We start from the raw sequence: 12,337 nt of genomic DNA, 5'->3' as shown, positions 1-12,337 counted from the left end.
GGAGGGGAAGCTGTGTCAGGATGCTGCCCAGTACGACCCGCTATTGTTCATCCGCAGGTTGGAGAGGAGGAGAGAGAAACAGACGATCTTCAGCAGCACGGCAAACATCGCTTCGCCTCAGACCTGATTTTCTTTTAGGCTCTCAACCATTTTTAAGTTCTTTGTTTTTCTTTTTTTTTTTTTTTTTATAAATTGTTTTTCATACTTCTGGCTAGAAACAGAGCATCAAGTATGCGGACGTAGGGAATAACTGCTTATTTTTCTCATTGTTTTTTCTTCTCCGTCGGTGGTTATTTTTATGGGGAAAGGATGGATTATCCTACGGTATGTTTTCTGCTTTCCTCCATATGGGTGTTGAGGTGAGAGGAGAGCAGACTAGTAGGACAGAGGAGATTTGTGGCGGGGAATAGGATCTTCAGCGATTTGTCTGTGACTTGTCTTGGGTCAACTGGACAAGGTTAAAGGCCTTTGCTGTCTTCCCGAGGGGCTGGCTGGAGCCGTCTGCTATGCAGACACTGTCTCTACACAGCTGAATTGGCACATAACGTTTGTTTGGAAAGCACTTTTGTTTACTTTAGTTGTTGCGTTATTTTTTATTCCAAGTTGTATGTTGCTTTGCAGAAAAGCGGTCAGATGAATTCATGTAAACTTTGGAGAGGTAAATTTTCTTATTTACAGTAACTTTGAGTTTGCGTGTTGACTACTTGAGCTTTGTTTAAGGCAACTTGAACCCTTGGTTTTTGGCCCTCAGTACTGCCAGCTGACTAGGATTTTTGTGTTATAGCATTAGTATAACCGTACGGTCCGAAACCCTCCGAATCTAGGGTGGATCGAAGTTGGGGAGCTTTGCCACGCGCTTTGATGTGCTCGTCGGAGGAATGAAAAGAGATCCAATTTACCTGCTAGCTGGATTACTGCTCTGTTGCGTTTGAACTGTAAAATGTTTTTATTATGCTGATAAGTAGTCTTAATTTGGAGATTGTTTTTTCCATTGTCAGTGTCCTGTTGATAACTCAAATGTTTGTGTATAGCTGAAGCAAATCTTGAAAAAACTAACAAGGCAGAGAGGAGGACAATGGCTCATTGTAGTTCAGGTTTGAGTGACGTATTGTGAAATATTGCGCTCTGGTACAAAGTTTCTAAATGACTTCCAGAAATTTGATTTATTTAAATGTTTTTTTTTTTTTTTTTTTTTGGTTCTGATCTGCCATTTCTCCTGTGCGCAGCGAGTCGGCCTGCCGCTTCTACAGCCAGCAGATGAAGGGCAAGCACCTGGCCATCAAGAAGATGAACGAGATCCAGAGGAACATCGATGGCTGGGAGGGAAAGGACATTGGCCAATGCTGCAACGAGTTCATCATGGAGGGCACGCTGATGCGTGTGGGCGCCAAGCACGAACGCTACATCTTCCTGTTTGACGGCCTCATGGTGTGCTGCAAATCGAACCACGGGCCGACGCGCCTGCCAGGGGCCGGCACTGCCGAGTACCGCCTCAAGGAGAAGTTCCTGATGCGCAAGGTCCAGGTCAGTGACCGCGACGACACAGCCGACTGCCGGCACGCCTTTGAGGTGACGCCGCGCGACGGTGCCGGCGTGGTGTTCGCTGCCAAGTCGGCGGAGGAAAAGAACAGCTGGATGGCAGCGCTGATCTCACTGCAGTACCGTTCCACGCTGGAGCGCATGCTGGACCTGGCCGCACTGCAGGAAGAGAAGGAGGAGCAAATGCGCCTGCCTGGGCCTGAGGCCTACCGCTTCGCCGAGCCTGACTCGGAGGAGAACGTGGTTTTTGAGGAGAACGTGCAGTCCAAGTCGGGCATCCCTGTCATCAAGGCTGGCACTGTTCTGAAACTCATCGAGCGTCTCACGTACCACATGTATGCAGGTGAGAAAGGCCGCAAAGCAGTGGGGGGAGGAATGGGGTGAAGTACACAGTGCACAGTTCACAGGGCTTAATGCCGGACCAGAGGCCTTGTTTGTGTCATCCAGGCTCTAAACCAAGACCCAGATTCTTTAAGGGATTTCATAACAGGTCAGAAGGGCAGCTGAGCACGTTGTTCTTTCTTAAGATGTTTACCCTCAAGGTGTATGTGCAAGATCCTCGAGCCATATTGCCGCTCATTCGTGAAAGTCCACTTTTACCTTTTCAGCTATGCTGGTTTCATGGGCATCTGAGGTTTTGTTTCACAGTGGTAGGGACTTGAGTGGTTCTACAGACACGTTTACATTTGTATTTATTAATTTGACAGATGCTTTTCTCCAGAGTAACTTCCAATGAAATCTATCTAGTAGTATCAGCCCACACCTTATTCACTCAAGGTGACTTACAGTGCTAGATATACTTACGATCATCCATACACCAGTGAAACAAGCTTTCTGCCTGTCGTTCATGCGCACACACACACACTGGGTGATTTTTAGAGTCACCAGTCCACTCGAACAGCATGTTTTTGGACTAAGGGAACAAACAGGGGCACCCACGCAGACACGGAAAACGTGCAAACTCCACACAGACCAAGCGGAGATCGAACCCACATCCTCTCGCACCAGCCAGCCACTGTGAAACAGCAACGCTACACGCTGTGCCACCATGCTGCCCCATGCCCCTCACGTGTCCTCCGGTCTGCCTTCTGAGACTGTTATCTGTGCTTTATTTAAAACCATCTCTGCTATCACTTTTAATATTGATAGAGTCCAGATATCAGGGCCTTGAAAATAATGGTCTCTTGTATTTAGTGATGGCAGATTTTTAGAGGACCTTGGACTAGGAAGATGGCAGGCATGCCTTCCTGCCCTGGTGTGAATTAGCTCCTCCCACTGAAAGGTGCATTGTTCCATCAAGAATGCAGTACTCACTGCAGAACTTGAAGGCTGCAGTTGCAGTTGGTTAAGCTTTGCTTATCGCCTCTGGGATTTGCGTGTTTTGGTTATGTAAATAAATAGTTTATATGCCATGTAAGAATTTTGGGAGGTGAGAGTGATTTTTAGTCATGCACTGTATCATAATGACTCATTTCAACCAAAAGCAAAGCAGAACTCTGGAAAGACAGGATAGCGGGCGGAACAGGTTTGTCCTAGAGGAAAAGGTGAGATTCCACAGATTACAGGACCAAGGTTCAGGTGCCGTAATATGTTGCTTCAGAGTTTAATCCAGCCTGAATGTGAGGGAAGTAATAAGGGTGTGCGTGTGTGTGCGTGTGTGCGCGCGTGCTCTCACCCAGGAGTGTGACGCAAACTGCTTACCTCAGCCAACATTGGCACTGAGTCCTCATTTGCAAATCCCGGGCTGCTGTAATGCACCTATTTTAGCAGGCTTTATTTTTTCCACACAGAGCCAGCAGTGTTGAGTACAGTTTATTCCCCTTTGCCACCCAACATTTGTTCACTGGATCCTCAATTTACAAACACAGTTGGGACTGAATTTTATTCCTAACCAACGTCGCGATGCCACAGCAGAAGGAACTGCTGCCTCACGGCACCTCGGCTGTTTGGTGTAGGTTCGCAGTCCCAGGTTGAACATGTGAATTTCACACAGATCGAGATGGATTCGAACCGACGTCCAAATAGCCCAGGTGCTTTGATATAGCTGCAGTACAAAAGAAATATTTTGTTAGATGTTTAAATTTTGAGCTCCCTAAAAATGAAAGCGCTTTCCGTAAATCTCTGTTAATTAATTAATTCTGCGACCATGTTTAGTGTTCTTCATCTTATTATTGATCGCTGGCACTCACAAACACAGTGGAAGTTAACCAAATGAAGGCAGTTCCACACACCTCTTTGTCTTCTCTCTGAATGCAGTTTACTACCATCTAACGGCCGTACTCGGGAATGCAGGTGACTTTCGCTCCGCAACAGACAAACTTGGGAAAATGGAATAGTGAAGAAAATGCAAATGAATAAACAAACTGGAAAATGTTTGTATCTTCGAATTTCTCACTCGAACGTTTGTAACACGAGGAGTCGGTGCGTTGCATTTGGTGACGCGTTCATTTGTTTTTATTTTATAAGAAACTTGAATCTTTGGCTCATTTGGAAGGGAAGCATCCTTTGAATAATCGTAAGTCATCCAGTATTACCACGCTTGGCTCATTATTAGCTAATTGCTGTGTATTTGAAAACTAGAAAGGACTCCTGTGGATTATGGGATAGAATTCCTCTGCTGGGTGGAGCTAGTATTCCCACCTCTAAATACATTTCCTTTTAAAAAAGAAAATAAACTTTGGAATAACTATAAAGTCCTTCTGGGACCCTGATCGGCCTCCCCCTCCCCTCCCGGTCGCTGAACCCTAATAAGCGGGAGGAAGCCGCCTCTTTAGGAAAATGAATTGAACAGCTATTTTGGGTCGAAGGGGAAAAAGGTGCTTCCTGCTCGCAGCACCCCAGAGAAAGCCCACCCTCTCCCACCAACCCCCGGGTGATGGGGGGGGCAGGGAGGGTGACGACCTGCGTCCTCCCTCCACTCCACCTCCCCCATGACCCAGGCTAACATCCAACATTCCACTCTTGGGAGTTTCCGCTGCACGCTATGGGAGGCCGTGACTGAACACATCGCAGGCTTGGGAACGTGTTGTGAGAGGTACCGGGGGGGCGGGGTAGCAGTGGTCAGCAGTGCTCAAGTCGCTGCTGAAAAACAGTGGTAGGTGTGTCCAGATTTGTTGATGCGTTAGCGTTTCGGCTTATTTGCAGGTCTGCACACGTGCGCCTTCGCTTTCCCACATTTCCATACATGTGACCAGACTGTCCCACCGCAGTGCTCCAGGTAAAGGAAGGTGCCTGTTTCTCTAAAGCCATGAGCATCAGACTGGAGTCTGTTTCCTGTCTGGGTCATAGGCCTCACTACATGGCGACTTGTATTAACGGCTTCCTCTCTCGACTCAGTTGAGTTCTCAGGCTGCCCTCCCCTTACTGGACCCCTGCTGTTACATTTGAACGCACGGGCGCACATAGACACGTGTGCTCAGAGCAATGAGTGTGTCTGTTCCAAAGAGAAAAGAAATGTTGACCCAGACTGAGACTTTTACAGTCTCACTGTCTGTGTTTTTTAGCCTTTTCTGCTCTTTTCCTGTTTTGGACCAGTTGTTCTGACATTTCCCGGCCACCCTGTGTGACTTAAGGCTTCATCTCACTTGTGTAAAGACACCGCTCGTCTCCCAGCACTCTGAAGTACACCGTTACCCCTTAATGGTATAAATACTGCTGAAAATCTTAAAGTAAGCTGTGGCTTTAAATTCACCTTTTGGAGTCCTCCATGTGACACTATGGACATAAATACAAAACAGTGGCTTGTTTGTTTCTTCTGCAGATCCCAATTTTGTGAGGACGTTTCTGACAACGTACCGGTCATTCTGTAAGCCGCAAGAGCTCCTGAGCTTGCTTATGGAACGGTGAGTTGAACTGCGAAAGGAAGTAAAGACCAGCACACAGGAAGCCAGCGTCCACCACTCCACAATGGATACAATGGCCTTTCTTGGTGGTGTTCTGAGTTGGTTGTGGGTCATGTGATCATTCTTTTTGTGAGCGCTAGGTCTCATTTTTCTGCGGCCCTGCAGGAAAGATTTGAAAACAGTCGTGACTGTAGGGCTGCTATATCATAATGGTTGTAGAAAAGATCTTAACTACCAGTGAATGCGCATAAATTGTGAAAAGAGTACATGTATTTCTAATGTTTGAAAGTGTATTTTTTTGTGCAGACATTCCTGGAAAATGGTGGTGTTTTTGTTTGTTTGAACAAATGGCAGTGAACAGTGGCATTTTTGTTTAAGTGAACGATAAGACTTTGTTAAGGCATATCATTGAAAATATAGTTTCCTTTACCCATTTCTGCTTTCTTAGGTTTGAGATCCCAGAGCCAAAGCCTACAGAAGCTGACCAGATAGCGATGGAGAATGGAGACCAGCCACTCAGCGCTGAACTAAAGCGCTTTCGGAAGGAGTACGTCCAGCCTGTCCAGCTAAGGTACTCTGTGTGCATAACCTGGAAAGAGGTTTTCCATGTTTTCTGAAACTGTATCTTTAAAATTGGCCATTCTCCATCACTACAGTATAACAGAAGTTAGGTTGTTGGCTGTAAATCTTTCAGTCCATATGTCGTCTTTAACCACGAGGGTCTTTGTGTCATCACAGGGTTCTCAATGTTTGCCGACACTGGGTGGAACACCATTTCTATGACTTTGAACGTGATGCAGAGCTGCTCAGGCAATTGGAGGACTTCATCAGTATGGTCAGAGGTAGGTCCAGGCAGAAGTTAGCATTTTTAGCTTCCGGTGTTGGTGCTAGACACAATTTGTGAGCAACTTGTAGATGCCTCTTAACCCTGAACAGAGACCCGTGAGTGGAAAGCAGGTCCCGATCTTACATTTATTGGCCGATGCCCATGTGCTTCTCAGGCAAGGCCATGAGGAAGTGGGTGGAGTCCATAACAAAGATCATCCAGAGGAAGAAGCAGGCACAGGCCAATGGGCCTAGCCACAACATCACCTTCGAGAGCCTGCCGCCAGCCATCGAATGGCACATCTGCAAGCCAGGCCAGACCGAGCACTTTGACCTGTTGACCCTTCATCCCATTGAAATTGCTCGTCAGCTGACCCTGCTGGAGTCAGATTTCTACAGGTTCTTCCCATTCTTTCTACTCCTTTATCTAGGACTCACAGATGTTTGTAAGACTAATATAGGCAGAGATTAGGCTGCTCTTAGTCCACATTCAGATTCTAATACAGCAGTAAGGGAGAATCATACAGAAACTGCTTCTCGATAATATTGCATACTGTCAGACTATTCTGTGGTACTGAATCAAGACCTCTCACTCAGTTAAGCGGTTCCATTGAAATCTTGGAATGGCACACACTTTAATCCGTGGTTTTTGTCATTTGCTCGCCCCTATGAGCTGCTCTTTGTGTCCTGCAGGGCTGTCCAGCCATCAGAGCTGGTTGGTAGTGTTTGGACAAAGGAAGACAAGGAGATAAATTCTCCCAATCTCCTGCGAATGATCCGTCACACCACCAATCTCACGCTCTGGTTTGAAAAGTAAGTACGAGCCACTGCTCAAGTTTTGTTCAGAGATGTTCCCTCCCATTTGTCCTTCACTGGGAAAAGGCAAGTAGGGCTCCGTTGAAGTAGAGGTATTTAAAGATGCAGAAGGACAGATGCCTAGAACTCAACAGTCACAGGTGGTTCCCTTGGCTGCTAGGTGCATCGTGGAGACTGAGAACCTGGAGGAGAGAGCAGCAGTTGTGGCTCGTATCATCGAGATCCTACAGGTGTTTCAGGAACTCAACAATTTCAATGGCGTGCTGGAAGTGGTCAGTGCCATGAACTCCTCACCTGTCTACAGGCTTGACCACACCTTTGAGGTACGGTCTCTGTAATGGGATTCCCATTTGGAAATGTGTTGTTTTCTAAGTTATGTGTATTTTCCCGGGGTTCTTACTTTGTATTGATTTATAACCATTTTCTCCCAGCAAATTCCAAGCAGGCTGCGGAAAATTCTGGAAGAGGCACATGAGCTAAGTGAGGACCACTATAAGAAATACCTGGCAAAACTCAGGTCTATCAACCCACCCTGTGTACCTTTCTTTGGTACGTTCACCGCCTTCCTTGAAAGAAATTGCACTGTCCTCCTCCTGCCTACCAATCACAAACAATGTGATAGCCAAGCATCCACTGTACTTCAATGAACCCATGTGTCTGTTCTCAGGAATCTATTTAACAAACATCCTGAAAACAGAGGAGGGGAACCCGGACTTTCTGAAGCGGCACGGGAAGGACCTGATCAACTTCAGCAAACGTCGGAAAGTGGCAGAGATCACCGGAGAGATCCAGCAGTATCAGAACCAGCCTTACTGCCTGCGGGTTGAAAACGATATCAGAGTGAGTACTGCCCTGCTGCCAGCTGAACAGATCTCATCACTTGAGGAGGGAGTAAGCTGACATGGGTTTAATTTTAATTTTTTTGTTTTTAAACTCTCCGCCACCTTTTTGTTGGGGAAACAGAAGTTCTTCGAGAACCTGAGTCCCATGGAGGACATGATGGAGAAAGAGTTTACAGATTACTTGTTCAACAAATCCCTGGAGATTGAACCCCGCAGTGTGAGGACTTTGCCGCGATTTGTAAGCATCTGCTTCCATTCTTCCTCCAGGCCCCACTGGCTCCTGTGTTGTGGGAGGTCGCAATGAGTGGTAGTAATGAGAGCTGCTCTTATGTTCCATTGTGGAACATCTACTGCACACAGTATTAACAAAAGTATAAGAATTTGTAGAATATCATTTGTAAGGAAATCCTGGTGAGGATATTTTAAGGAGATCTCTAGTTATGAATGGACTCTTCCAGATTAAAGAGGGTTACTTGATAACTGACTGCTTGTGTCTTCTTTGACTTCCACCCACCCATCCACCCACTTGCAGTCCAAGAGATACAACTATACCCTGAAATCACCAGGGGTTCGTCCGTCCAACGTACGACCCGGCTCCATGCGCCACCCAACGCCACTGCATAGTGAACCACGCAAGATCAGCTACAGTCGCATCCCTGACAGCGAGATGGAGAGCGCCACGTCTGCACCCAACTCACCCCTCACACCGCTTACACCACCCCCACCTCCCTCAGGGGCCTCCAGCACCACCGACATGGGCAGCGTCTTTGACTCTCCCCAAGGCCCCTCCAGTCCCTTCCACTCCAGTAAGTACTGACAAACCTGCACTCACATTAACACACTGGCTCGTGCGAAAACTCAAAGTCATAAACTTGCACACATGCGTTTACTTTTACAAGTGCCCATTAAAGCACACCTGTGCAATTACACACTTAAAAACCTTCAGACCAAAGTTCTTATTCTTCATAGATATTTACAGATGGCACTTGGTCAGTAATGTCTTTAACCACTCTTTAAAAATGCTTCACACTGAGCTGATGTATTGTCTCTTGTGCTTGTGTACAAAGCAAAGCTTACACTGACCAACTCTACTTGTATTTCTTTGAGAGCAGTGAGAAAATAGCATTCATAACAGTTTTCATTAATGTTGTGATGGGGTTTTGTTGTATAGGGTCCTTCATAAAAATAAATTGAATTTTAACAAAGACTGGAGGGCCGTTGAGTCCTCTCCACCGATGCAGCATTGTCAAACCTTGTTGAGACATGACCGTGGACGATGGTTATCCTGGAAGCCTGCACTCTATTCAGTTGCTCTCTTCTCTCTCTTTCACAGACAGTGAACCCATCTTTGTTCCAATCTCGCTGCTTCATGGCCCACGTTAGTATTAGCTGTCCATCTGTTTCTCCTGGCCTGCGCCAAGCATGCTATCATCTCATTCACAGAGCATCCATCAGCTGTCCCCATTCACCCATCCACATACCAGGCTTCACAGTGTTACTGCATGGTCTTAACTATTTAACACTGGGGGACTAGTCGCAATATCAAGACTGATTGTGCCAACCCTGCAATACTTGGTTTGAGGCTGACTACTGTCTATGGAATTTTTATCCTGTGCAAGTTTTCATTGTTGAGCTTCATCTAATACCAAAGACCAAGAGGGCTCTGCTTGTATTCATTTTGAGGCGTTTTCCATGGTAACAATGACATTTCAGCTCCTACCGCATACACATCTCTGGTGGATGCTGGCGTCAACCTGCAAACCAATTCGGATTTTGCTGGTGGTTGCTTCAGTGTGACTTCCATGTTTGGAATAGTGGAACGGCCCTGTGAGCGCATGGAGGGAATGTTTCTTCTGATGTGACGTCTGCCCGGAAATGCATTGGCAAGAAAGTGGCCTGTTGTTCACTTTGACAGTTCACTTTTTAGCAGGAGTTTCCATCCCCAGTGGACAGAAAAATTGCACCCAGATATGACGCCCTTTGTAATAAGTTCTGAGATTTGATTTTGTGGCTCAAATTTCCCTTTTTTGTCCATCTGAGTCCTCGGTCTCATTCCAAGCTGGCTCCTGCAACCCATCAGCAGCACGAATTCCTTAGCTGCCTGTCCCATGTCCCTTCTTACTGTGTCACATGTCAGGTCCCTGACCTCATTATGAATCTGAATCGAGGCAAAACAGTGTTGGGTGAATCTCAGGAGGTCTTTGTCTTCCTCTGTGTTAGGATCCTCTTCTGTCTCCTCCATGGCAAGCTTTACCAGGAGTGCCGAAGATGCTCCCGTTCCCCCACCTGTGCCACCCCGAAGACGACCCGAATCTGCACCTGCAGAATCCTCGCCTTCTAAGGTAACGGTGGTAAAGTGAAATGTAAACTAAGATTGGCTTGAGAGTAAACAAAGTAGCATTGACTTGGAATGACAGCTTAATGAAAAGCCAGTCAGCTCACAGTGAGTGTGTTTGTGTGTCTCACCCACTTCCTAGATGATGTCGAAGCAGTTAGATAGCCCACCTGCCATTCCACCCCGGCAGCCCACCGCCAAGTTGTACTCCCCACGTTACTCCTTGTCGGAGCGCAACTCGACCTCTGAGCCTCCAGACAGCCCCCCCACTTTGCCTCCACGGGAGCCTGTGAGAACGCCGGACGTCTCCTCCAGCCCCACTTTGCACTTGCAGCCAGCTCCTCAGGGCCGTCGGACTGATCTGCAGACCTTCTTCCCTCCTTTTAGCTCCCTTCTGCCTCAGACTCCCTCACCACTAGGGCATCGTAAGCACCTGCCCTCTTCACCCTTCATGCCCGATGATGGCGAGCATTTGCCTGGACCCATGGGGCCACCTGTCCCACCCCGCCAGAGCACCTCCCAGACCATTCCCAAATTGCCACCGAAGACGTACAAAAGGGAGCCAATGCCCATTCACCGGGAGGGTCCACCCCTCTTGGAGAATGCCAATTCCTCATAGACTCTGCAGAAGAGCCTTAGTGCAGCGAAGGTAGGGTGGAGGCTGTGCACTGGGGGGTGACGAAGGGAGGCAAAAATGTCACCCATTAACACTAGAGACTGCCAAAATAGCTGATTGGGCTTTTGTGTGAAACTGACATTGAAGCTGAATTCACCTTTTTCCCCCATCCTAAAAAACAATGAAAAGCAAGGATATTGCCTTTTTTTTTTTTCCTTGGTCATCTTTGTCATTGTCAATTGTTAGGATTGACTTTGTCTTTTCTTTTATTAACTCGTTTGAGCGGGCATGTTGGCAAGCATGGGGAGACCAACTCTGCTGCACTCAGAAGAACTTAACATGTTGCTAACTGACACAACAGAATTACAGTTGGTATAAAACTATTTTTCTTAAAATAAATATAAAAAATGTTTTAAAAAAATAGTTAAAATAACATTGGGGGGGGAAAAGAGGCACTAAGATATTGTTTTAAAGAAGCTCTGTGTAACATTTTGATTTGGAAAAGAAAACTGGGAACTGGAACGGAAAGTGAATTGAAATATCCTTCCACATCTCTGTCATTACAACAAACATCACACAAGCTCACCAAAAAGGCACTTATGAACCACGTGCATCATCATCTTCAGATCAGATTGTTGGCTGAAAAGGAGTGGCTTGTTCTAGTAAGTTCAGTATACCAACTGTAAGGTACCCCCACACCAAAGAGGTACTTTAAAGTATTCATAAATGCAGAACTTGACCTTTTTTTAGTTTAAAAAAAAAAAAAAAAAAAAGCCAGAGAATCCATTGCCTTAAGGGAGTAAAGTGGTATTTTTAATATAGTTTTTCAGAGATCAAGTGTGAGGAATTGCATGGTGTACACCCAGCCTTGAAAAAACTATACAAAAAAGTAATCTTTAATATTCCTTTAATATGGGCAGTCGGTCTCTAGGATACCAAACCTGATGGTCCCTCTGACAAAATGGGACCCAAGTGTCTTTTGAGCCATCCTTCTTATTTCAGCCACAATATCTGCTCGTGGGTCAGCACTTATGAAGAAAGAAGGAGATGGGTGGGCAAGACAATCCCAGCACTTCCAAGCACCTCAAGCCTTTCCAATGAGCTGCGATTTTTTTTTTTTTTTTTTTTTTTTTTTGGTCATTTGCCTATTCTTTGCCTTATAAAAAAGAGCTTCTGTGATCATTATCAGATGTGGACCTAGTTTATGTAGCATCTCGAGACAACCTTGTCATGCTTCTTCCTTCACTCTGCTGTACAGGTGTCAAGAGCTGGTTGAAGAACAGTACCCCGTTTGTCTGGTGTAACGATAGGTTATGTAATTTCAGTGGTCGCAGAGCTCAGAGCAAACAGGTGTAAGGTGTTACCTGGTTTATCTGTCTCCAGATTAGTTGCTAAGAATTACAGCAGTTGCCAGTCTACGCAACGTATTATTACTTCTATGATACTGAAACATGATACTGATGAATGTTCATTGGGTGTCATTTGTGTTTCGAAATCATCAGGAGACTTAGACTGAGTGAAA

At 46.1% G+C, this 12,337-nt stretch overlaps 1 protein-coding gene across 2 annotated transcripts in view; it reads left to right on the top strand.

Annotated features, from left to right (window-relative positions):
• The window catches only part of LOC108926987 (son of sevenless homolog 1-like), a 32,367-nt gene extending 20,081 nt beyond the window's left edge, over positions 1-12,286 (top strand). The window contains exons 10-23 of one of the 2 annotated variants that reach the window (XM_029251375.1): positions 1,227-1,882; positions 5,300-5,381; positions 5,830-5,952; positions 6,120-6,223; positions 6,383-6,605; positions 6,900-7,019; positions 7,183-7,345; positions 7,454-7,571; positions 7,690-7,862; positions 7,986-8,102; positions 8,397-8,670; positions 9,198-9,242; positions 10,085-10,206; positions 10,342-12,286. In XM_029251375.1, the coding sequence (XP_029107208.1) occupies positions 1,227-1,882; positions 5,300-5,381; positions 5,830-5,952; positions 6,120-6,223; positions 6,383-6,605; positions 6,900-7,019; positions 7,183-7,345; positions 7,454-7,571; positions 7,690-7,862; positions 7,986-8,102; positions 8,397-8,670; positions 9,198-9,242; positions 10,085-10,206; positions 10,342-10,818 (2,797 nt within the window). In that variant the 3' untranslated portion in view covers positions 10,819-12,286. The remainder of the gene's footprint in view (positions 1-1,226; positions 1,883-5,299; positions 5,382-5,829; positions 5,953-6,119; positions 6,224-6,382; positions 6,606-6,899; positions 7,020-7,182; positions 7,346-7,453; positions 7,572-7,689; positions 7,863-7,985; positions 8,103-8,396; positions 8,671-9,197; positions 9,243-10,084; positions 10,207-10,341) is intronic. The other variant, XM_029251376.1, reaches the window with a different exon arrangement.
• The last annotated feature ends 51 nt before the right edge of the window (positions 12,287-12,337 follow it).

The sequence above is a fragment of the Scleropages formosus genome, chromosome 4, assembly GCF_900964775.1.
Source record: "Scleropages formosus chromosome 4, fSclFor1.1, whole genome shotgun sequence".
NCBI lineage: Eukaryota > Metazoa > Chordata > Actinopteri > Osteoglossiformes > Osteoglossidae > Scleropages > Scleropages formosus.
This window is presented reverse-complemented; position numbering and strand designations above follow the sequence as displayed.